A 27,752-nucleotide genomic window follows, 5' to 3' on the forward strand; every position below is an offset into this window, starting at 1 on the left:
CAAATATATCACTCCTGCAAGCGAACTATGATTCTTAGCGCAATGACAGAGTCGCAAAATCAAGCAAATTATAGAAAAAAAAAGATCTAAATCCATTAAATAGTTCTCTCATTTGCTAACTAAGTGGAGTTAAGGTTACGCCCCGAGGCAGACGTGTGAGTGAGGAGGGCCCTGTCCCCTTCCACGCAGCCCGATGAGTTTCTCTCAGATTTGCGATAATAAATCGGTACTTCAAGCGAATTGTGATACTTAGCATGATGAGAAAGTCGCAAAATCAATGGAATGTTCAAGCAAATTCTAGAATAAAAAAGATCTAAATCCGTTAAGTAGTTCTCTCGTTTGCTAACTAAGCATAGATTAAGGTTACGCCCCGAGGCATACGTGTGAGTGAGGAGGGCCCTGTCCCCCTCCACGCAGCCCAATGAGCATCTCTCGGATTTGCGATAATAAATTGGTACTGCAAGCGAACTGTGATAGTTAGCGTGATGAGAAAGTCGCAAAATCAACGGAATGTTCAAGCAAATTCTAGAATAAAAAAGATCTAAATCCGTTAAATAGTTCTCTCATTTGCTAACTAAGTGGAGTTAAGGTTACGCCCCGAGGCAGACGTGTGAGTGAGGAGGGCCCTGTCCCCTTCCACGCAGCCCAATGAGTTTCTCTCAGATTTGCGATAATAAATCGGTACTTCAAGCGAATTGTGATACTTAGCATGATGAGAAAGTCGCAAAATCAATGGAATGTTCAAGAAAATTCTAGAATAAAAAAGATCTAAATCCGTTAAGTAGTTCTCTCGTTTGCTAACTAAGCATAGATTAAGGTTACGCCCCGAGGCATACGTGTGAGTGAGGAGGGCCCTGTCCCCCTCCACGCAGCCCAATGAGCATCTCTCGGATTTGCGATAATAAATTGGTACTGCAAGCGAACTGTGATAGTTAGCGTGATGGGAAAGTCGCAAAATCAACGGAATGTTCAAGCAAATTCTAGAATAAAAAAGATCTAAATCCGTTAAATAGTTCTCTCATTTGCTAACTAAGTGGAGTTAAGGTTACGCCCCGAGGCAGACGTGTGAGTGAGGAGGGCCCTGTCCCCCTCCACGCAGCCCAATGAGTATCTCTCGGATTTGCGATAATAAATTGGTACTGCAAGCGAACTGTGATAGTTAGCGTGATGAGAAAGTCGCAAAATCAACGGAATGTTCAAGCAAATTCTAGAATAAAAAAGATCTAAATCCGTTAAATAGTTCTCTCATTTGCTAACTAAGTGGAGTTAAGGTTACGCCCCGAGGCAGACATGTGAGCGAGGAGGGCTCCGCAGCCTGATGAGTCTCTCTTGGATTTGCGATAATAAATCGGTACTGCAAGCGAACTATGATACTTAGCGTGATGAGAAAGTCGCAAAATCAACGTAATGTTCAAGCAAATTATAGAAAAAAACCTGCTCTAAATCCATTAAGTAGCTCTCTCGTGAAAAGCAGACAGACATACAAACAGGTCTAAAAAACTAATAGAAATTTCACACTTGAAAATTTTTAAAACCGTTTCTTAGCGAGCACCTATGGGCCAAGGGTAACCTACATTCCAAATTTCAAGTCCCAAGTCCTCATAGTTTGTGTGATTTCGTGATGAGTGAGTCAGTGGTATTTGGCTTATATATATAATAGATTAATTAATAAATTACAGGACAAGTATATTTTAGGCGGTGCTTAGACAGACAAAAGAGGGGCAAAGCATTTATTCCTCTAGTCTGATGTTCTCACGTGGTCTTCTTTAAGTGTCTTTGCCGTTTCCCGTTTTTAGAAGTCTCAATCTTGTTTTAGTATTTGATAAAGACAAAGTCCACATTCTGAGTTTATTTAGGTACTCTGGTTCACGATTCCCAGTGTAATTGCAGCTAATGTTTTGCATTATTCTTTAGAGTTTGACTGCTTGTGACTTTAAGTAGTGAATTATTTAATTTTGTCAAAGATTCCGACGTAACATTCACAAGCCAGTTTATACCAAATTTATGGTTGTATTTTGGAGGGCATACCATCCCACCCACAGGACCCACATTCAATCTAATCTGCAAGTCTTAGGAGGAAAAGCAGAACACTCAGTGGAAAACACAGACAGACGCAACCAGATGCGACCTTTGAACTTGGACTGTGCCGCTGCCTGGCCCTATACAAGTGATTTCTCACTCTTAGTTAGGGTTAGCTTCCAAGACCTCCCACAACAAAGTGAAATCTGCAAATATTGGTGTTACAATCTGAGTCAGTTTGTTAATTAATTGATTAAATTATTTTTTATGACTTTTATTTTTTTCTGCTACTTTGTTCTGGGTTCTCAGAGGCTTTAACTGTAAGGGAATTTTTATACATGGGTGTTTAATGTTAAGAATTTAACTACAAATTAATATTATTTTACTATTGTTTACTTTCAAATGCTTCACATCACCATTTTCTAAAGTCTAAATGTTTTTAAGACATGCCGCACTGCTAAAAGCTGCCTCCCAGAATACACTATACGCCATTTCATGTACTCTGCTTTATAACTCCGCACCACATTCAGTGCTTTGTCCGAGATTTTGGATCCAGCAGTCAAATAACTTCAGTGTGAGACCCCAGGGGGTGACCACCTTTTGATTTTTGATTCACAGTTTCTGTAACTGTCTTGTGTCTAGATTTTGGCGACTTTACTTATTCTGAGTCTTGTATGGGTTCAGATCTGGAATGATGGAGGAGGTACACCTGGTTGTCACCTCCTTTGGTCATTGATAGATAGATAGATAGATAGATAGATAGATAGATAGATAGATAGATAGATAGATAGATAGATAGATAGATAGATAGATAGATAGATAGATAGATAGATAGATAGATAGATAGATAGATAGATAGATAGATAGATACTTTATTAATCCCAATGGGAAATTCACATTCTTCAGCAGCAGCATACTGATACAATAAATAATATTAAATTAAAGAATGATAATAATACAGGTGAAAAAAACAGACAATAACTATGTATAATGTTAAATATTAACGTTTACCCCCCCTGGTGGAATTAAAGAGTCGCATAGTTTGGGGGAGGAACGAGCTCCTCAATCTGTCTGTGGAGCAGGACAGTGACAGCAGTCTGTCGCTGAAGCTGCTCTTCTGTCTGGAGATGACATTATTTAATGGTTTTACACTTTGATTTTGGCTTCTCTGGTTTAAGGATTGGCAACAGCACTTCTTTTGATTTTTGACTCACAGACAGGGCATAGGCCCTAATACGCACCTGCCCAAGGGGGTGCCAAAAAGTAATTTCATATGCAATCTCCAAGGGGAATCCACGCCTCATGCTCATCGATTTCAGCTGTGGTTCCGACCACATGGATCTAAAAGAGGGACTCGATTTTGGATGTCTCTGTTTGGATGCTTTCAACTGAGTCTACTGAGGGGTGCAATGTATCCTTAAGCCAGCCCTGCTCACAGCGGTTTACCTATCGACTTTGCGGTCAGTTTCATGTTTCGATTTTATGACCGTACATCTTTAGGCAAACAATTTCTGTTTACATTTTGGCTACATCCATGGATTAACACTTTAGTTTTGACAGTAGTTTCTCTGACTATCGATATCAACCCTTACAGCAGTGCCTAATCAAATGTGTATCTCCTGGTTTGGCTATCCCTCCTGTAGCGATGCTTGAAACTTCAACTCCCAGCAGTCCCTCCAGTGCCTCTGATTGGTCATCTGCTGAGGGTTCAGGGGCTGTTGGGTACAAAGAGGCCAGCGTGACATTTAAATGGTGGGAGTGTTACCAAAAAAGGGAGAAGTATTTTGTGTCTAAAGTCCTGTCTGTCTGCCTTCCGTTGTGATACCTGGGTCTTCTCATTTTGTCCTGGATCATTTCTGGGTCGGGGTCTGGATTGTCTGCCTGTTACGTGAGGACTGTATGTGGATTTATGGCCATCCTGTGAAGAAAGGAGCGCTCCTGAACCATCCAACCCTCTTCACTATTTCAGGAACTACTGGTAGGACTGTCTTTACATTCCCCTTCAACGTGAGGATCTCTGGACTATTTACCTTCATCTTTACATTACATCAGTTGCTGTTTTCTCATGGACTTTACTGCGTGTGGTTATTGTGTGGTTTGTTTTCATGTTGATTGTACATCGCCATAAGAGGAACTGGGGTGGGATTGTTGTTTTCATTTGTTATTAATACATTCTTTATTTGCTGTTTTATTACCGGTCGCTTTTTTGTGTCTACTTGTGAGTGTGTGCAGGTCAGGCCAAAGCTGGGTGCATCCCTGGAATCTCCACTAAAAAAAAATAAGTAAATCACCGTATTTTTGATGGTTTGCATCTTAGTGGCACCGGACCGCTACACTCTCTTGTAGGTGGTATCTTTCTCTGTTGCCAGCACTCAACTCAGGGGTTTGGGCAGTGTAATGGCGATTACCATTGCCCTTCATCCCATAGGCATACTTAATAAACATATTAATAAAGGTAAAAAAAACTAAATAAATAATAATAATAATAATTAAATAATGCCCTAGGCATACTTAATAAATATCCACCTTAATAAAAGGACAAGTCTGTGTGTCAGGGAATCTGTGTGTCCATCTGGTTGCTATGTCTGTGTCATTCCAACAATGATGCATCACAAAAATCTGTCGTAATAAAATGAATTGCATTTTTCATTCTGAAATGTGGCACATCACATAAATTCACACTGCTCTAAATGACATATAACAAAGATATATGCATTAAATATGACATTCTAACAGATGGTGCATCACAAACCTTTACACTGCTCTTACAAATCCCATACCAAATGGCATATAAGAAAGACATATGCATTGTATTTGTCATTTCAACAGATTGCGCATCACAAATATGTGTAGTAATGCATGTTATTACGACAAATGATTGTGATGTGGCATCTGTTGGAATGACAAAGCAATGCATTTTCTTATTACATGCATTACAAAATACATTCCAACAGATGGTGCACTGCAAACGTTAATCCTGGGGTCTAAGTTGATTGCTTAGATTTCAACCCATCTTAGACAAGTAGCATAGCTAGTCTTACTAAATAAAATGCCAAAAGCATGAATAATAAAAAAAATTATAGACACACTTAAAAAAAAGTCTCCGTACAATTCACACCAACATCTCTCCTGTTGTGCAGTGGTCAGCACTGCCATTTACTGCTATAGGCCAAATGGTTTGAATCCCATGCTGGCTCACTGGGTGGAGTTTGCACATTCTTATTGTGTTTACAGGTTTTTTGCTGGGCACTCCACGTTCCTCCACGTCCCAAATAAGTGTACGTTAGGTGAACCAGCTCTGTATTAGCTCTGTGTAAGTGTGTGTGCCCTTCGATGGATTGGTGTTATTTCTCGCTTTATGTCCAATGCTGTTGAAACAGCCTTCAGCTCCTCATGACACTGGGTTTGAAAACGGGCTGGGGAGTTCATATTACTTTGTGACTTGCTAAACATTCACTTGCTGGACCTTCATTCAAAATATTGAGGGCTCCTTATATTTCATTTATCCATCCATTATCCAACCCGCTATATCCTAACTACAGGGTCATGGGGATCTGCTGGAGCCAATCTCAGCCAACACATGGTGCAAGGCAGGAAACAAACCCCGGGCAGGGCGCCAGCCCACCGCAGGGCACACACACACCAAGCACACACTAGGGACAATTTAGAATCGCTAATGCACCTAACCTGCATGTCTCTGGACTGTGGGAGGTACCTGGTTATCCATCCATCCATTTTCCAACCCGCTGAATTCGAACACAGGGTCACGGGGGTCTGCTGGAGCCAATCCCAGCCAACACGGGGTGCAAGGCAGGAACCAATCCCGGGCAGGGTGCCAACCCACTGCAGGGCACACACACACACACACATACACACACACCAAGCACACACTAGGGACAATTTAGAATCGCTAATGCACCTAACCTGCATGTCTTTGGACTGTGGGAGGTACCTGGTTATATTTCATTATATTTCCTTATATTATCCTTATATTTTCCATCCATTCATCCATGGGGCCTTATATTTTCACCTGAGAAAATTTAAGAGAGTCAGTTTTTGCAGTTTGTTGTGCACCAGTAGTGAAATTTTCACAAATATCTTTATTATTGATTTTATTTTCAGTGGCACAGCATGTTGTGGGTCCTTGGTGGACCAGTGAGGCGCAGGTTTTTCTTTTTAAAATAGTGCAACTCAGAATCATGAGTGTAGGTGTATGTAGTAAAGACAGATGGCCATGGGGCAGCACTTAATGGGGGAGTAGGCGGGTTCATCATTTGTGAGCAGGGGAGAGATCAGCACGGCCATCTCTCATTAGCAGCTCCGTGGGTCATGTAGGGCAGCATCTGCACTCGCGAGTATAAAGATCTGAGTACAGGCAGAAAGAGGAGAAAATAAAAACAATGCAAAGAAAGATCAAAATGAAGGCAAGAATTGGGAATGTAAAGCAGTCAGGGGATGAGAGAGGAGACCTATTGGGGGAAGCCTTGCAGAGCACTGGGAGCAGAGAGTGAGCTGAGGGGACTGTGTTAGAGGGTGCCGCTTAGACCAGAAGAGAGAACAGGTGTGTGAGAGAGAGAGAGAATGTGACACTGGTATAACAAGATGGGAAAAGAACGATTCTGCTTTTATTCCTAGTTCTATAGTACTAGGGTGTTGTACCGTGTTAGCCATTATGAATGTAGAGAAAAGCCAAGAAAAATTACACCTTTTATTGGCTAACTAAAAAGATTACAATATGCAAGAAGAAGGGGCCTGAGTTGCCTCGAAAGCTTGCATATTGTAATCTTTTTAGTTAGCCAATAAAAGGTGTCATTTTGCTTGGCTTTTCTCTACATTCCTAGTTCTATCTATTTATTGAAGTCGATGTATTTATTGGTTCTGTTGATTTTTATCCTCTGCATTGTTTAATGGTTGATTTTTTGGACCCTCTTATTTATTCAAACTGAACTGAACTATTGACACTGTTGTCTGTGAAGATTCTCAGTCGTCCAGGTGAAATTATCTGGTAGTTGAATCATGGCAACTGGACTTTGTTCTTGTAAGGTAGAGCTCTACCTAACAAGAACACAGTCCAGTTGCCATGATTCAATTACCAGATGTTGACACTGTTGTTCTGGTCAGGTCAGGTTGGGGAACATGCACTGCTACAGCACATTGCCGCAGCCACCACACGAGGAAACAGCTCGGAATCCTGGTTGGCAACCCCCCAGGCAGACATGCTTTCCAGTCCCACCTTCCTGAAATGACTGTCAAGTGTTTTACGTGGGCGTCCCCTTGGCCTGGTCCAGCTGTTCAGGTCCTCAACAATGAGGATCCTGTTAGCCGGATCACCTTCAGTTAATTGCGCCACATTGCTGTAGTGCCATAACTGACGCTCCCTCACAATGCAGGTAATGCGCCTCAATTGGGACGCTGTGAGCATCCCCTCATTAGACAAAAAGTCAAACCAACAGAACCCAAGGATTCTCCGAAGAGACACAGTACCAAAGGAGTCCAGTGTTCGTCTCAGGTCACTGGATAGCGTCCATGTCTCGCAATCATATAGCAAGACAGGAAGCACCAGGACTCTAAGGACTTGGAACTTCATCCTTTTGCAAAGATATTGGGAATGCCACACACCCATCTACTGAATTCATAGGAAGAGTCACCAGAGATATGAATGTCACTGCCAACATAAGTAAACCTCTCGACAAGGTCAACACTCTCACTTGACCCAGACATTCAGCCTCTTCACTCAGCCGATCAGAGCCTCCATCGACTCAGTGAAGATCAAAGATCACAGCATCATCAGCAAAGTCAAGATCAATGAATCTTTCTTCACCAACAGACGCCCCACAGCCCCTGGACCCCTGCATTGCAAGCATTGAACAGAGTAGGAGCACACCCCTGATGGATCCCAGAATCCACTTGGAAAACTGCAGAGGTTCTGCCTTCATTCTGCACTGCACTCACAGTACCAGTGTACAGATCGGCCATGATATTCAGCAACGTTAAGGGGATTCCACAAAGTTTTCAGGATGTCCCACTGGGCAGCTCTATCAACTGAGTCGAAAGCTCAACAAAAATCGACAAAAGCTGCCAAGAAACTCTGCCAATATTCATGATTGTGCTCCATGAGAACCCTCGGTGTCAGGATGCGGTCGATGGTAAACTTCCTAGGCATAAAACCAGACTGTTCCGGTCGCTGGTAGTGATCACAGATCCTATTGAGGACGAACCTAGCAAGGACTTTACTCAGCACAGAGAGCAGTGTTATCTCCCTGTAGTTACCACAATCCAGGTGATCACCCTTTCCTTTATAGATAGGGATGACAAGTCCCATTTTCCAATAAGTTGGGATGACACCCCAAATAGAAACAAAAATTGCTTGCAATGCCAGGAGGACAGCCTTACCACCAGCCTGGAGAAGTTCACCCTGGATACCACAGATCCTTCTCTTCCCTCAGATGGTTCACCACCTGTGCAATCTCAGTGAGACTGGGTAGTTCACAGCTAATTGGAGGATCAGCTAAAGCTCAAGAACCGTCGACCCAGAGATATCCAACGCCCTAGCTGGAGGATCAGCTAAAACAGCTGCTCAGATCCACAGATCTGAAAAACAGATGCTCAGATGTTGCCTTTAATAAATATGCACTATCCACTTCTGCACCTTTAATGTGTTGTTGTGTCCTCACTTGTCTTTGCCCATCCTCGATTACAAACTACGAGATGCTCCAAAGTCCGAGAATGCCCATGTGCTGCAGGCACGGCGCATCACGCTTTATTAGAAACGTAGGAAACTGTGGACACATTCACACCATATTTACAGTCCGCAGACACAATGTCTTGTTTTTATCACTTTCTCAGGTGAAGGTGTCACCTTTTTGGCCACTTTAGCGACAGGCTCACCTGCACTAGTACTGGGAATACGTTTAGGCCCCCTACTTAATAAAAGTCGAAGGTAACTGAATCGCAAAGAAACACGGCAAAATGCCGTGTGGTACTTAATGCAAGAATGCATGTAGGCAGAGTGCAAATAGGATGCTGGGAACGAAGGGAATGTGGGGAGTTATTATTTATTTCCAGCTAATGCATGAATAAGTGAAAGCGTGACGAGCAACAGATGAGTGTACTTCAATTGTTTCGGATCCACCAGGTGACTCACTCAAGTGAGGCATGATGGGGACTGACCTGTGTGGTCGGGCACTTGGCACAGAATTCAAACACAAGGCACCATAGCACTGCCCACTATCACGTCACTTCACCCTCGTTTAAGTTTTCTTTGATAACATATTTGAGCTTTCATTTCATTTTATTACTGTTTTTGAGATTTAATACAATTAATCTCACTTGCTATGGGTTAGTTATACTCGAAGAACAATATCTAATTTTATTGCCTATCTTTTGTTTCCCTATGTTGTTTTTCTTCTTTTCAATTACATCTAACTTCTTTGCTCCTACACAAAATTAATTCAGTTACCTGCAAGGCAGTGAGTTTAAAGAAAGCAAGGAAATCACGCTAGTTCAGATGGATCTAATGCACCTCATTTGTCAGGACAGTGGTTCCCAAACTTTTTCGATTCCCGGCGCCCTTGCTGAATTCAGGTTTTCCCAAGGCACATCTCCAACTGTTAAATTCTTGTGAAATAGCCAGTATATTTTTTTAATTAAAGGGTTAAGTAAAAATAAATAAAACACGTATTTAAGATCACCTTGTAAGATGCTAGCAATGCATTGCTTCGTATTGATGCCTGCTTATAAAAACTACCTTTTTGTTGATTTAACTCCTTTAATTTTCTGCTAAAGTTGTTACAAGATTTACTAACTATGCTGGGATGACTGGTTTCTACATGGCGTTTCAACATGCACTCTGGGGCCAAAACTTTCATACACAGTACACACTGCGGCCTCTCTTCACCATTGACTTCTGTCAACATAAAACCAAAGTCCAAATAACTGTCATCATATTTTCGATATTTGTGCTTCTTCACACTCTGGTTGACAGTGTTTCCTCTTTATTTTCAATCTCACAACGCTTATTACTGTTTAGTAAAAACTGATCCATTTTTAAAAATACATATGAGAAGAAATATTTCAAAAACTTCACTTGACTTAATCACAACAATATGTGGTTGATAAAATCCCCAAAAACTAATTCAACATGAAGACCGCACGAAACCGACAGCTATTTATATACGAACACAAAGTACCGAGAAAGTTTGACAAACTACTAAAACAATCAAGAAACGTAATTATTTGTATTTGTAGAGGCTTCTTTTTGCCCAACCAGTCTACATGTGTTTTGTGGACTTGGAAAAGGCATTCGACCGTGTCCCTCGGGGAATCCTGTGGGGGGTACTCCGAGAGGATGGGGTACCGGACCCCCTGATAAGGTCTGTTCGGTCCCTGTATGATCGGTGCCAGAGCTTGGTCCGCATTGCCGGCAGTAAGTCAAACCTGTTTCCAGTGAGAGTTGGACTCCGCCAGGGCTGCCCTTTGTCACCGATTCTGTTCATAACTTTTATGGACAGAATTTCTAGGCGCAGCCAGGGCATTGAGGGGGTCCGGTTTGGTGGACTCAGGATTGGGTCACTGCTTTTTGCAGATGATGTTGTCCTGTTTCCTTCATCAGGCCGTGATCTTCAGCTCTCTCTGGATCGGTTCACAGCCGAGTGTGAAGCGGCTGGGATGGGAATCAGCACCTCCAAATCCGAGACCATGGTCCTCAGCCGGAAAAGGGTGGAGTGCCCTCTCAGGGTTGGTAGCGAGATCCTGCCCCAAGTGGAGGAGTTCAAGTATCTCGGGGTCTTGTTCACGAGTGAGGGAAGAATGGAGCGTGAGATCGGCAGGCGGATCGGTGCGGCGTCCGCAGTGATGCAGGCTCTGCATCGGTCTGTCATGGTGAAAAAGGAGCTGAGCCGTAAGGCAAAGCTCTCAATTTACCAGTCGATCTATGTTCCTACCCTCACCTATGGTCATGAACTATGGGTAGTCACCGAAAGAACGAGATCGCAAATACAAGCGGCTGAAATGAGTTTCCTCCGCAGGTTGTCTGGGTTTTCCCTTAAAGATAGAGTGAGAAGCTCAGTCATCCGGGAGGGGCTCAGAGTAGAGCCGCTGCTCCTCCGCATCGAGAGGAGTCTGATGAGGTTGCCCCTAACATCTGATCAGGATGCCTCCTGGACGCCTCCCTGGTGAGGTGTTCCGGGCACGTCTAACCGGGAGGAAGCCCCGGAGAAGACCCAGGACACGCTGGAGGGACTATGTCTCTCGGCTGGCATGGGAACGCCTTGGGATTCTCCCGGAACAGCTAGAAGAAGTGGCCGGGGAGAAGGAAGTCTGGGCATCTCTGCTCAAGCTGCTGCCCCCACGACCCGACCTCGGATAAGCGGAAGAGGATGGATGGATGTATGGATGGATGAGGCTTCTGCAAACAGTTATTACTAAGTTAGTTACTGGTTGGCATCAGGTCTGCCAGATGTTGCCCCCTATCACATTGAATTGAAAATGGAAATAAAATGATGAAAAATTTGTAATATTTCACAGTGCCCCTGTGAGGAAGCCGCAGTGCACACTTTGGGAACCACAGTGTTAGGATGTTCCACAGCCTCAGCGCAGGACACTAAGGTTACGTTCACATTATAAGCCTCATTGATCAGATAGGATTTGCCTGTCTTGACGGTTCGCATTCATAAGTACAAGTTACCCATATGGTACCAGAGCATAGCAGCTAAGACAACAAGGCTGAACGACAGTTTTCTCCCTTACGCCATCAGGCTTGTAAATAGAACCTACCCACTGCCCCTCTGCTCGGCACTGCAGGCTAGCGTGTGTCTTGAGGCCATATAGCTACAGAGCTTACATTGTATCATTTATTTATTTGCACGTTGCACTCTTACTTCTGTTTTTTGCATTTGTTCGTTGTGAATTCTTGTCTGCTGTTGTGAATTATGGTTTATTGCTGGAAGACTCACAGAATAAGATTTTCATTGTACTCAGTACATACGACAATAAAGTTGAAGTTGATGTTTTGACACACTGGCTGATGATGACAGCACTCTGTCCATCAAATAGATAAAAAGGCACATGAATTCTCATTCACATTGCACGGCCATGAATCGGATACATATTCTATCTAGGACCACATGTCAAAGTGACTCAGATCTGACTTGAAAAGATCGTATTTCTGTGTTCACACAGCCATGAAAATGCCAGGTTTTTGTCACATTAAGGCATGCAAAATATGCAAGTGCCAAATTCTTCTTCCTTTGGCTGCTCCTGTTAGGGGTTGCCACAGCGGATCATCTTCTTCCATATCTTTCTGTCCTCTGCATCTTCTTCTGTTATACTCATCACTTGCATGTCCTCTCTCACCACATCCATAAACCTTCTCTTAGGCCTTCCTCTTTTCCTCTTCCCTGGCAACTCTATCCTTAGCATCCTTCTACCAGTATACTCAGCATCTCTCCTCTGCACATGTCCAAACCAACACAATCTCGCCTCTCTGACTTTGTTTCCCAACCGTACAACTTGAGATGACCCTCTAATGTCCACATTTCTAATCCCATCCATCCTCGTCACACCCAATGCAAATCTTAGCATCTTTAACTGTGCCACCTCCAGCTCTGTCTCCTGCTTTCTGGTCAGTGCCACCATCTCCAACCTATATAACATAGCTGGTCTCACTACCCTTTCACTGTTGTTGGTATCCATCTGTCACAAATTACTCCTGACACTCTTCTCCACCCATTCCACCCTGCCTGCCCTCTCTTTTACACCTCTCTTCTACAATCCCCATTACTCTGCATTGTTGCTCCCAAGTATTCAAACTCATCCACCTTCGCCAACTCTACTTCCTGCATCCTCACCATTCCACTGATATCCCGCTCATTTACACACATGTATTCTGTCTTGTTCCTATGGACCTTCATTCCTCTCCTCCCTAGAGCATATCTCCACCTCTCCAGAGTCTCCTCAACCTGCTCCCTACTATCACTACAGATCACAGTGTCATCAGCAAACATCATAGTCCACGGGGACTCCTGTCTAATCTTGTTTGTCAACCTGTCCATCACCATTGCAAATAAGAAAAGGGCTCAGAGCTGATCCCTGATGTAATCCCACCTCCAACTTGAATGCATCCATCACTCCTACCGCAGTCCTCACCACGGTCACACTTCCCTCATACATATCCTGTACAACTCTTACATACTTTTCTGCCACTCCCGATTTCCTCATACAATGCCACAAATGGCCACTGGGAACACCATCAAATAACCCAGCTAGTCACAAAAAGACGCAGAATCTATATAAAATAAAAAGGTTATTCATAATGAAAATGCTCTGACATAACATGAATTTCCACAAAAACATAAAGGAATTGCCTAAAGCAAAGAGGCAACGCCAAAAAGAAACAATACACAGGTTCTAAATTTTCCAAAAAAACATAAACTTAGAAAACTCACAGTAAACTCACCAGACACTCCAAAGCACATTCAAAATGAACTGCAGGGAATTGTGGGAGTATAGAACGAAGGAGAATTCCTGGTGGTAATTGGCAGTTGGTCCTGCCCCTTGGGGGACCACCCACAACACACATGGAACATACTGACTTTTAAAAACACACTACATATTCAACCAAATAACAGAAAAATATACATGTAGAACAAATAATTATTTATAATTAGCAAAAATTACAATAAAACACAAATATACACATAAATATGCAACATTGACAGTGTATAATAGACTCTCAGTCACAGGTCAGGGAGGTAACTGTATGGCTGTTAATGCTCTGCCACCAATAAGGTAAACAGGCTATGACTGGCAAAGACCAGAAATTGAACGTCGACAAGAAAAGCGAAGATCGTAGCCAGTTATTCAAACAGGAACTCAGGTCTAGCCAAAGGGAGAAGCCTAACTCGTAGTCAATTTGAATGCAATGTCAAAGCCAAAAGAAACTCAATAAATGAACACACATGAAAGTTTTTTAATATTCACAAAGCTGGTCAGCGGAGCAGTCGAATCTGAAGATTTCTATGTGGTTGCACTGAATGACAGAATTGCCGCAACTTTCAGAGACCCTGACCAAGCAAAACGGGAGGTGTGTTTAGCAACCTTTGCCATAAGTCAAGTCAATCCAGTGGCTTTATTGTCCCACCATCCACACACCATACTGCAGCATACAGTGGCACAAAATAACGCACCTTGGGACCACCACTGTGCAACATAAACACAGGATAAGTGCAAGACAGGTAAAGAAATACACAATACTATAAATAGATAACTAAACAAAATGATCCTTTAATAAATAGTAGCTACGTTAATACATAATAGTAATTTGAAATAGGCAATATATAATTGAATAATAACAATGACTAATAATAAAAAAACAACAGTAGTGACAAGTGTAACAAATGTACTTCCTATAAATAATAAGCTCCTAGGAGCAGGGCTGAGGGCAGGGGGGCAGCACAGATTTAATTCTGAGTCTGGTGGAACTGTTTTGGATGCTACAATACCATCCGCAACATTGAAGTGGGACAAAGAGACCGTGGGAAGGGTGGGAGTGGTCCCCCACAATGCTGCAGGCTTTGCGGATGGAGAGCTTTATAAAGCTGTCTTTAATGGAGGGCAGAGAGGTCCCAATGATCTATTCTGCTGTGTGCACTCTTCGTTGTAGGACCTTACAATCAGAGACACTGCCGTTCCCAAACTAGACAGAATGCTCTCAGTGGTGCCCCTGTAGAATGGGTGGAGGCAGTCTTGTCTTCTTCAGCTGCTGAAGAAGTTCAGACACTGCTGCACCTTCTTGGCTTTGGAGGTGGTGTTAATTGACCAAGTAATAATAAATAATAATAATATACAAGGGATGTTCAAAAAGTTTCTGCACTTTTTAAACTCTATTTATTAAGAATTTCAAAAACAAATTACATCACTTTTCTACATAGTCACCTTCCTTTGTGATGCAGTTTTCACAGCGACATACCAATTTTTTAATGCCATCAGCAACAAATGTTTTTGGTTGAGCGCATAGTCACTGATGCACCGCTGCTGTCACATCATCATCACATGTAGCTGGACGTCTGGAGCACTCTACATCTGTCCCACTAGTAAGGCCATTTTCGAACATTATAATCCACTCATAGACGACTCTGAGAGATAACTTTGTCCCCATACTGAGCACACATGTGGAGATGAGTTTGTGCTCGCAGCACTCCTTCTTCCCACAAAAAACATATGACAGAACGCTGTTCTTCTTTGGTGCAATTTATAAGTTTGGCAGCCATCTTCACCACAGGGTGACAACTCTTATACCAAACTACAGGGGCAGCCGGCTTGTCAAACTGAACTAGTCACATGACACTCTCAGAAACGGCTAATTACTACTCCTCCCGCCTTCACCGTTTCCAACGAAAATATAAATGTGCGGAAACGTTTTGAACGTCCCTCGTATTTTATTTACATAAGGTGCACACCAAGGAAGTTGGTGCTTTTGACCAATTCCACCGTAAAGCCCTCGATTTGCAATGGGGTGCAGAGAGCATGGGCCTTCCTGCAGTCCACATTCATTTATATCATCCAGTCCGCTAAAAGCCATTTGTCCATTCTGTAAGCTGATTTATCCCCACTGCTGATGAGACCCACCATTTGCAGGTTTTCATCTGCAAACTTAGACGGCAGCCATACAATTGTGACTTGGAAGACTGATCAGAAGTTGGCTGAGTACACAGCCCTGGGGGGCATCAGTGTTCAGCATGATGGTACTGGAGAGTAGGTGATATGGCATACATAAACTGGTGGTGCCCATATGTTAACTTGTGGCGTTGCAGGAAGAATAAAAATTAAGCTGATAGAATGTTAAACCCTTAAAATAATTCACATTCATAATCCAAGAGGGGAAATGATTTTTTCACATGACCTTTGGGGGTCAGAGTATAGGGCACCTTGGAACAATTTAAGTTAAGGGTCTTGCTCAAAGGCCCAACGGAATAGGATCCTTTCTGACAGTAATGAGATTTGAACCAGCAATCTTCCAGATAGCAGCACAGATCCATCCATCCATCCATCCATTTTCCAATACGCTGAATCCGAACACAGGGTCATGGGGGTCCGCTGGAGCCAATCCCAGCCAACACAGGGCACAAGGCAGGAACCAATCCTGGGCAGGGTGCCAACCCACCGCAGGCAGCACAGATCCTTAGCCACCAATCTTTCTTAATCATATTTTAAGCTTTCCAAAAGATTTCTGGTACTAAGAAATATAGCAGGAATGCCTTCTGTTAACAGGAAAAAATGTAGTTCTTCCAGAAAAAAATTAAATTCTAATGTATTTCTACCAGTTTAATGGCCCATGGATGGTTTCTGCTGATACGACATTGAATGACAGAATATCACATGCTGGACGGTGGGGGGCAAACAGTTTTCTGTAGTTTACTGTGTGGAATCTGAAACCATAGAAAGTGCTTTAAATCAGGCATCTCGTGTAACAGACAAGGCTCCACTCATGGAATGGGACATTTTTAGTACCCACAGCGGGCCTTGGGCTCTGCTACAGTGCAGTGGTCATGCCAGGCTAGTCAAAGAGCTGCTCGCTATGTATTTTTATAATAGTTAGAAATGGTCCAGGCTGACATTTTAACTCTTCATAAAAAGTGACAATAGGACAGCCACAAGCAGAACCAACCCAGTATAGTATATATTAGTGTTTCTCAACCTTCAATTATTTGCGACCCGAGTTTTCATAACAGTTTTAATCGCGCCCCCCTAACGTTTTTCTGAAACCCTAATAAAATTTATTCCTATATTTTTTGCTGCCGATACACCGCAACAAGTTTAAAATTTCCCTACGAATAGCGAAATTACACCACATATGGCAACATTCACGCCCCCTTTTTTTGTTACTTTGCACCCCACAGTTTGAGAACCGCTGGTAATATATGCAGAATAGATTTTAGTAACAGTAGCAATACAAGTCAGTAAGTCAAACGGCCACACATCCTTAGGGTTTGATGTCAAATAGCTGTCATCAGTTGTCCTCTATCCTGATCAAATGACTTCAAAGTTTTGCCATGATTAACATTACGATGTCACGCTGTAGAATTCTTTATTGTGAGCTTGAGCAGTGGTCCTTCTACTTTTTTTCCTTGTGACCCAATTTGACCCATTGCGTGCCTTCACAACTTGTAACTGTTGTAGAACAATGTCCGATTATCATCCCGTTCCCTCATGGAGAATCACCACAGATTGTTTTCCCACCCCCTTGGAGAATCACTGTAAATCACCCTCAAGGGGTAAGGTACCCTCCATGGGAAATTGCTGTCAACCATCTGTATCCAGCAGGGGGCGCCAGCTCCCTTGTTGGAATAAGTTCTTTTGTAATTGCGGCATGTTACATAACCTGAAATTATATAGATATAATATAAAAAGGCGATACCCCTCCTTTAGTGATATGGCAGTAAGAAATCACATAGAAGAAATCACTTAGCTTTCTTTAATGACGGCTTACACAGCATAACAGACGAAGGCAGCCATGACAAGAATGCAGTTCGGGAATGGGGACTTGATGTGTAGAGTCTGCCATTTTTGTTGCTGCATTGGAAGGATTTCCCGGATCGGATGACGTTATCTGCCATCTGTCCGTCGGCTTCAAAGGTGTTCCGGGCAACGTTCCAAGGCTTTATACCCTTTCTTCATATGCAGGCCCCCACTTAGGTGAGTCATGTCATTCCAAACAAGGCAAAGAGGATACAGTTTCATGCTGATTCTGACAGACGAAAAACAGTGCAGGTTTCCCCAGCTGTCCTTATCTGTCTTGTCTCATGCTTTGCCTAGCAGTTCTAACTGATAAGCCCTTGTGCTAAATCTGTGTCCACTGTGCATGTGAGTAGAAAGAAAAGTAGATTTATAAAATATTTTTGTACAGAGGACAGTGACATATTAAACTTATGTTACATCGTCCTTGACATGGAGTTTATGGTTTGTTTCAGCCATGCAAGTGGTGACCCATTGTAAGACTTTCTGCAAACCATTCGTAACCCTTTCCCATTCTGTACAACTGCAATTCATGACTCAGTACGACACAATTCCAGACATCACACAGCCCAAAATCCATAGTTTAAGAAACATCGAGTTAGAGAGTCCCAAAGAACAAGACAGTCTCAAAATACACCAAATGCCTACTAGAGGTGAATATTACTGTCAAACCCCGGCTAGTAATAAGGGCAAACACAGGACCTTTGTAAAATAAAAGTTTATTCTTTAAAAATATGCTTTGTAATAACATGAAGCTCTGTGAAGCACAAAAAGACATAAAGGAGTTGCTGGCAAAGGCAATCAAAAGCAAACAAAGTCCCATTATAAAATCCAAGGGGTGATCAAAAGAGAGCAAAAAAGGTCAAAAATCCAATATACCACAGACGCACAAAGCAGAGGAATAATCACAAGAAATACTCACCCACTCTAAAGCACATTTGAATGAACGACAAGGAACTGTGTGATTACCTCAGCCTTTAAAGGTCTGACAGCAGTCCCCGGCAGTGATGGGCAGGTGACCCTGCCTCTTTAGGAATCATCCATAAAACACATGGCATATAACAACGGCATGAATATGGATGCATAAAAAGCAAAAGAAAAACAAAAAAAGGTAAAGAATCTAAAATGAACAGCAAAGACATAAAAAGGACTGTGAAGCCCAACCAAGAGAGGAATCCTGGCTGAAACATAATACTCTTTTTATTGATTCAGATACAGACTGTTGTATTTTTTGAAATGGAAATGAACAGGACATGTGACATAGTCAGAAATTGGAACCAAGGTCTTTACTGAAAGTCAAAGCGATCTGTTGTCAATTTCAGAATGTTAATCAAAAACCAAACGTCCCAAAAAAATTAGTTCAGTTAACCAGGCAGAAGCTAACAAAGCATCGTGCAGTAACACTCACCTTTAATCTTGGATTAACCAGTACTTCACGCACCGACATTTACATAGTCACTCCGGTGTTTTTGCACGCTGTGCGTTCCTGTCTCATTCTGGGAATGATCACCATTGTAACTATAGATCATTCTAAAATGGCGGCACCCATAAATAAATAAATGATAAAATAATCCAACAACTTCTGGATGCAGACTAATGTCAGATTCAGAATCTTTGGGTTGAAAACCCCAAACTACACACTGTCACACACGTGTACTCGGGGACAACTTCAGGGCTTATCTAAAGGTAGTTCTACTCCCAACCAGGGTTTGGCGCTGTTGTCTAATGCTTTCTCTCTTCCTCCCTCTGCAGAAGCACCGATTGACAGTCATGTCCCTAATCACACCATTTCCAATTTCCTGACCTCCTAAACCTGCTTCTTCCTGCCCTCCAGAATGAAAATGGCTCCACCACTATCTTAAAATTAGTCGGGCAAAGACTCATGGCTGATTAATTAGTATGTATTTTGAGGAGATTTTAGATAGATAGATAGATAGATAGATAGATAGATAGATAGATAGATAGATAGATAGATAGATAGATAGATAGATAGATAGATAGATAGATAGATAGATAGATAGATAGATAGATAGATAGATAGATAGATAGATAGATAGATGAGACATTATATAATAGATAGATAGATAAGGCACTATATAATAGATAGATAGATAGATAGATAGATAGATAGATAGATAGATAGATAGATAGATAGATAGATAGATAGATAGATAGATAGATAGATAGATAGATAGATGAGACATTATATAATAGATAGATAGATAAGGCACTATATAATAGATAGATAGATAGATAGATAGATAGATAGATAGATAGATAGATAGATAGATAGATAGATAGATAGATAGATAGATAGATAGATAGATAGATAGATAGATAGATAGATAGATAGATAGATAGATACTTTATTAATCCCAATGGGAAATTCACAAAGGAGACATAGTCCCTGCTGTTGGTGGCAGCTCAACTCCTCTGACATGGTCCCAGCTGTTGTCAATGTCAGTGGTCTCTCTTTTACAGCATTTGAAGATCCATTCAGCCACTTAAAGCTCCAGTCCTGACTGGGGCCCCTTTAGATGGCACCCAGCAGAATTTACTTCCACACAGATAGATAGATAGATACTTTATTAATCCCAAGGGGATTATCCAGCAGCAGCTGGATTAAGAAAATATTAAATTAAAGAGTGAACTTATTTTAGTCATGATCACTGAGCAATAAGCCTGCAATATTTCATTTTGTTTATAACAAATGAATTGTGTAATGGACTGGGGTGCCCCATCCATGGATTGTTCCTGCGTTATGCCCTATGCTTGCTCAAGCTTCCTCACAACTCTGCCCTTAGATTTAGGTGGGTTAGGAAATGGATGGACGGATAATAACAAATGAGTAGATAAAACTTGGGGTCTGTGATTTAATTGAAAAATGGCATGGCTAACCCTTTAATAGAGAATTTATGCACAAGCTTAGTGTAAAAAATTTGAAATCATATCAGACTCTGCCAAATTCTAGTAACATGAACTGGATGATCAGTACCAGCCATAAAACAAACCTGCTCAGTGACAAGATGGAGGTCTTTACTTGAGTGGGCATTTGACACTTTTGTACTACATCAGAAGAAAATCAAGTCTCAGGCTAACTAGGGAGGAGATTAAGACTACAGAAACACAACATTTTTATTAATGCCTTTCTTGAGGTACATTACAAGACTAAAGTAATATTAAATTTTGCATTATTAGTGCACAAGAAGTGACTTGTTCAGCATCAGAGAGATTAAAGTCCAATGCCTTATCCACTCAGCCACTGTGATTCTTCTACTCGCACATGGCACTCCATCGTTTATTTGACCCTTGAAGTCATATGTGCCTCACATGAAAATAAAAACTTAGCACCATTGACTAACATATGTAAAGTGATTCGATGGACAAACAGAAGCAGTGCTTCCTTTCTTAAACATCTTAACATCCCTTTGTGCAGTACGGCCACAGAGAGCTTAAACAACTAAGCACATCCACTTAAAAACGACAAGGGTGAGCTTTCTTGAAGGCTTTTACTGGACGTACCCTCGTTATAAACTGAAATATACTGCATATACAAAGGAAACATGCAGGTATTTACAGGTGTACAACCAAAGACAATCTTATATGTAAACGTTGTGACAGTAGATGGCGTTATACCAGTGCTTAACCCGACACAGACAGACACAGGAGGCACACTTATAAAAAACACAAGCTGTTTTTTATTTTTCTTCGCTCGTGGGGATGAGGAAGCACTAAACACAATACTTTCTCTTTGTTTCTTATTGTTTCTACTCCACTCCTCTCTGGCAAGCTTTGTCTCCCTACTCCCGACTCTGGCTCCCTGAGTAGTGGCTGCTGGCTCCTTTTATAAAGTGTGGTGGAAGAGCTGCTCTCCAAGGCTCAACAGCAGCTGCAGCACCCCCTGGTGGTGCCCCCGGATCTCAACAGGGCTGTATCCAACTCCATCTTCCATGAAGCCCTTCAGGAGTCTGAGGTGCCACTGCAACCCATGGGGGCTGCCATCTAGCATCCCGGGGGAGGAACTTTTCTGGCCACGCTTGCTCCCCCAGTCCTCTCAGTGAAGAGGTGTCCCAACCAGACAGGGACCCCGGCCGTCTGTGACAATGTCTACGCATGGAAATGTGTCTGTCTGTCCAGCCCGGAAATGCGAGACTACAGCATGAAGCTCAAAGAGCCCCAAATTAAAGAGTCGGAAGAAGAAAGAAGTGCGAGGCTACAGCATGAAGCCGAAAGAAAGTGACTCCGACACCAAAGTGAAACCGCTGATGAAAGACAAACTCACTTAGCCACTAATACACAAGCGAGGTGAGCACACCGGCAAAACAAAACCTTAAGGAGTGTCACGCACGTGCGAGTAGGAGAACGATGTATGGACCAAGTGAAAGTAATTCCATGCCAGGCCAGAGGGTGGCGGGGTGCACTAAATCTTCTCCTGTTATCTCTACAGAGCAGCCGCAGGAACACATGTCTGACTCAAGACGTCACTTTCGGCGCCTAGAATGATGTCAGTTCCGGTTCCGGGACCTCGACTGACATCACTTTCAGTTCCGGCGTCTCGATTGATGTCAGAAGATGGTCACTTCTGGTCCCCCCTACGTCACGTCCAGTCTGACTACCATCTTTGCAACTCAGTTCTGTTTTCAACTCAGTCTTGTGAACATGTCTGTTCCTTTCAAAGCCGTTTGCAGCCAGGGATATTATACGGGTGGCAGCTCCAAAACTTTTTAAGTGTGTCGAGTCTGATCATTTCACAGGAGAAAGAAATTCGCTTTGTCGCTGATAGACACGCCCTTAAAATGAAACCGCCAACTCTGCATTTCAATTTTTTTTTCTGACGATTTAAATGGTTTCTTGGAGCCCAGGCTTTTTACAGCACAGGTTTACACAGCTAGTAAATACAAAGCAATACATAGCAGACAGTGTACAACGGGGGACCCAAAAATAACAAGAATTTTTTTCTGGAGGCTGGAGGGGCGTTAGTTCCAACGTTTGCCACTAGATGTTTGTGGTAATCAGGCGAGTGGCTTCTGCATCACGACAACGCTCCCACCCACACAGCACTGAATGCGCGGCAGTTTCTCACGAAAAATGGGATGACAATGGTTTAACACCAAACCAAACCCCCCCCCCAAACTCCCTGGATTTTGTGCCCTGGGATTTTTTTCTTATTTCCAAGAATGAAGAGGGACCTTAAAGGAAAGTGTTTTCAGGTTCTAGAAGAGGTCAAGAAGCAAACGACGGAGGCACTGAAGGCTATCACTTTGCAAGAGTTTCAGAACAGTTTTGAACAATGGAAAAAGTGGTGGGACAAGTGTGTTGTGTCTTAGGGAGAGTATTTTGAGGGTGATTACATTTTGGAAATGTTCTGAGAAAAATACGATTTAAAAAAAAAAATTCTCGTTATTTTTGTGTCCCCACTTGTACGTTAAACAATAAAGATTTAAAATACACTTACTAGGTGAGTGATTTCCATGGTCAGATCATGACACAGGGAAGTGCATATGCAGAGGTCCAGATTGCTGCGTGCCACAACTAATCAGACCCAGAATCACCCATACGTGACCAAAAACATAAGATAAAGGGGTGCCTACGTGAGACACATGGGGTGTATTGTGTTGAAATGTTCATTATGGGACGTACGTGCGCTACGTGAGCTTCATAGACGTTTATAACACCAGTGTGAAATGTGACTGACAGGTGTGTGAATGAATGACAAGACAAAGGGAGAGCACAGTTCAACAAATAACAGTAATAGTTGACAGCAGGTGGGCCAGGACAATCCATTTGCAATTACTTATCTGGCTGACATCTTTATCCCAAGTGACTTACAACATTTGAGTTATTACGTTTGTTTTTGTTCCTCCACTTGGAGCACAGGCAGGTGCAGTGACCGGCTGATGGGCAAACAGTGTCAGTAGCAGGATTTGAACCCGCCACCTCAGAGTCTGAGATCCAGAGCCTTAAGCACTACACCGCATGGCAGTAGCAACAATCACTGAGTCTATCAAAAACCAGTTACAGTCTACACGTTGTTCCTAAAAATGCCTTTTAAAATTGAGACTGTATTCAATCACAATGGTTTCCAATCAATAGAACTTGAGAAGAGTTTCAATGGATGTGAATAAAAAGATTTATTATGTAGGTCAGTTGCCATTAGAATTTATATACTACTGGGTCCATTGCCAGTTCCTTAGGGCGACAGTCAAGCACGTGGCGTACAATGCTCAAAAGCTGTCAACACCTACAAAGGAATGATCACCTTTAGATTCGATTAGATCAACTTTCTTAACCCCTATGGGGAAATTCAGATGCATATAGACAGCAGAGACATTGTTCCTGACAGCAGTGGCATAAAGACCCCCAGAAGCACTTCTTATTAATACATAATAATTCTTTGCATTTATATAGTGCTTTTTCTCACTACTCAAAGCGCTCAGCAATTGCAGGTTAAGGGCTTTGCTCAAGGGCCCAACAGAGCAGAGTCCCTATTGGCATTTACAGGATTTGAACCGGTGACCTTCCAATTGCCAGTGCAGATCCCTAGCCTTGGAGCCACCTTCTTAGCACACCATGGTGAAATGAGCCTATGGCTAAAAGTGCTCCATGAGAGTACCTCCTGGAGGGGATTTTTCATAATGGCATTCAATTTTGCCACCATCCTCTTGTCTACAACAGTGTGTCCAGGGTATGCCCTGTGATGGAGCAGACATTCCTGATCAGTTTGTTCAGGCGTTTATGTGTGTTTTGAACTCAGGTTAATTCCCCTGAAGACTGCAGTGTAGAACACCACAGTAGCTACTATGGGCTGATAGAACATTTCCATCAGCTTGCTGCACACATTGAAAGACCTGAATCTCCTTAGGACGTCCAGTCTGCTCTGGCCCTTCTTGTACAGGACCACTGTGTGGTCAGAGCAGTCCAGTTTCTGGTTCATGTGAACCCCCAGGTAACTTGTAGGTCTGCATCACTTCCATGTCCTCCTCCTGAATGGTGACTGGTCTCAGAAGCTTCTTCTTTAGTTTTTGTCACTGAGAGACCGTCATACATAAACTATACTGTTTATATAATTATTAATTAATAATTCTTTTGCATTTATATAGCACTTTTTTCACTACTCAAAGCGCTCAGCAATTGCAGGTTATCTGAAGGGCCCAACAGAGCAGAGTCCTTATTGGCATTCACGGGATTCGAACCGGCAACCTTCCGATTGCCAGTGCAGATCTCTAGCCTCAGAGCCACCACTCCGCCTGCATACTATACTCTATATATAATATTTCACACTGTAATTCAGGATTCTGGGTCATAATAATTTTGCTTTCCCTTGCTGAAAGTCTAAAGCACCTAAGAGAATGGTGGGTTGTGGTGTCAGACAATCAGTTCTATTGTCTTCCTGAATATTTGACCCACAAGTAAACATTTTACGGAGAAAAAAAAAATCCTTGATTTGATGTGTGCTAATGTGCACTCCCACTGTTAAGGTCCATGTAGCTACAGTAGATGTGAGTTCTTTTTATTGAATGCTTTCCTGCAGCTCCTCTCTCTATTCTTGCCGTTCGCTGTTCAGACGATGTGTTTTATTAAGTTTGACACGCTCGCTCTCGCGCTCGCTCTCTGCAGAGTTTTTTCCTCTTTTTTTTATTCATACTGATTGCCTAAATAAGCCTGGAAATGTGATTGATGTGCTAATTTGAAAGCTCTTTACCTTGAATTTCAACAAACCTCATTTTACCTGCGTTATGTAAAATTTCTTCAATGTTAAGATCACCATTCTGATTTTTTTATTACATTTTTTATTACAACAAGCTTGAGAGAGTCCCACATAAGAATAGGTCAGTCCACAATGGCAGACGAATTAAGACTGGGAAAGTTCTGTTTAAAAAGCCAGGATCATTTGCATAACGCAGTTAAGAAATACGTTAGTGTGCACCAATCAACATACAGATAAATAGTGTAATCCATAACATACCTGATATCTTTGTAGATCTAAAGGTCCCAAAATAGACAGATTGCAAACATCCATCCATCTTCATTACCTGTTTATCCAGGGCAGGGTCATGGGGCAGCTACAGTCTATGCCATTGATCAATAGGAACTTTTTAAGATATAATACTACAGTTAAAATTTTAACTGCCATCTGATTTCATCACTTGCTTCTCTAATACATGCTTTTTCATTTGGCCATCAAAACTTAAGCTATGAGGTGGCACTGTAGTAGCACTGCTGCCTTGCAATAAGGAGACCAGAGTTCACATTCTGGGTGGAGTTTGCATGTTTTCCCTTTGTCTGCCTAGGCTTCCTCCATGTGCTCCAGTTTCCTCCCAAAGACATGCAGGATAGCTTTTTTGGAAAAAGTCTCTGATCCCAATGGTTCTGTGGAATGCACAGGGGATTCATACTGTCCTTACAACCTTGGAGCCACCATCCATTTCCTTGCCTGAAAGAAAAATACTTACTGTTTTTGAGGTCTCTACTACTGGGGTGGAAAGAGTTGCCACCACTGTTTCTGGCTTCCTAGAACTATTAACTATTAAAAAAGCACCTCTTGGTTATTTAGGCCTAAACATTCCTCCACCACCATGTGATGGTGGATGCAAGACATGAAGGTTAGGTAAGTTGGTGATCCTAAACTGTCCCTAACATGTGCTTGGGGCAGATAATAATAATAATAATTCATTACATTTATATAGTGCTTTTCTCAGTACTCAAAGCGCTATCCACACAGGGAGGAACTGGGAAACAAACTCACAATCTTCCACAGTCTCCTTACTGCAAAGCAGCAGCACTACCACTGCGCCACCTGTGAGGACGTGTGTGTGTGTGTGTGTGTGTTTGTGGGTTCACCCTGAAATGGACTAGCACCCTGTCTAGGTTTTGTTCATGCCTTGCACCCTATACTGGCTGGGTTAGGTTCCAGCAGACCCCCATGAACCTCATTAAGACAAATCAAGTTAGAAATTGATTGACTTACTTAAGCTACACTGATATGCAGGTCATTGCACCTGGCACCACTAGAGGGTGCCAAATTATCACTGTTGTTACTTACTTAAACACTGTTTGTACAAAACCCAGGATCTTCTGATTGGAGCCCTAACTCTTTATTGTTTATCTTGTTTATTTACTTTAATATATACACACACACACACATACTGATGAGATAAAACATTATGGCTATTTCAATGTGAAGCAAACGACTTTGACTATTATGGGCCATGATCAAGTGAGAGAGAGATTGAAAGTATTTTATTCGACAGACAATCAATGCTTTTTTTGCACAAAACCCAACGTTGCCCTTAAAGTCAGGCCGGCCCATCGCAAATGGGCACAGGAATTGTCACAACGGCTTATTCTAAGACATGTCACAGATAAACATCTTGTGTAAGTGATGTGTGCCTGGAAGCAAATGCTGCAGCAGGAAGAGCAAACACTTCATCTTATGAGCCCCTAAATATTAGATGAGGATTGCACACTGGAAGGAATGATCAATACGTTGAATTACCTTTTACTAAGTAAACGAGTGGCTCAAATGTCTTATGGCTTGTGCTTACCAATGCAAGATGTCCATAATGAATTCACCTCACTTCACTTTCAGGGTATAAAATACTTCTCGATCTGCAAGCCCAGTGAGCTGAACACATTGATGAATATAAGGTTTTCATTATTAAATAGTTTGTAACTTATAAAATGTAAGGGTTGTCTTCTACCTTGTACTCAATACTACTGGAATAGGTTCCAGCCCCCTGGGACCCTGAATTTGCATTTAGCAGGTTTGAGAATGTAACCAGACGATGAACCATCCAGAGTTGGTTCCTGCCTTGTACCCTATTGATGCCTGAAAATGCTTTGGGTCTGTAACCCTGAACTGGATTTAGCAGGTTTAGAGATGTTATAGCTATAGAGTATGAGGCCCCTCAACAACAGATGGTTTCTACCTTGTGGCCAATGCTTCCATAACAGACTCCGGCCTTCACTGACTCTGATATGGAATAAGCAGGCCTGGAAATATCTGGATGCATGCCAAGTGAACCATTGGGTGGAGTGTGTTACTTGGCCTTTGTGCTACCTGATGTGCCTCTTCATTCAGGACGTACTCCTGCTCAAGTCAGCAGTGCCTCCATTGCAGTCCCTCACGTGACTACTCCTATCAGTGATAGCCTGTGTTATGGGTGAATCTTTTTGCCCCATGCGTTTGAGGAAGAAGAAGACAACACTTGATGCATTTT

General features: G+C 42.3%; 1 protein-coding gene across 1 annotated transcript in view; it reads right to left on the reverse strand.

The window, feature by feature from the left end:
- Positions 1-3,647: 3,647 nt before the first annotated feature.
- Positions 3,648-27,752, reverse strand: part of LOC114651262 (E3 ubiquitin-protein ligase SH3RF3-like) — a 498,214-nt gene continuing 474,109 nt past the window's right edge. Inside the window, exon 6 of the mRNA XM_051926673.1 lies at positions 3,648-3,734. Coding sequence (XP_051782633.1) covers positions 3,648-3,734 — 87 coding nt within the window. The remainder of the gene's footprint in view (positions 3,735-27,752) is intronic.

This window comes from Erpetoichthys calabaricus, chromosome 4 (assembly GCF_900747795.2).
Source record: "Erpetoichthys calabaricus chromosome 4, fErpCal1.3, whole genome shotgun sequence".
NCBI lineage: Eukaryota > Metazoa > Chordata > Cladistia > Polypteriformes > Polypteridae > Erpetoichthys > Erpetoichthys calabaricus.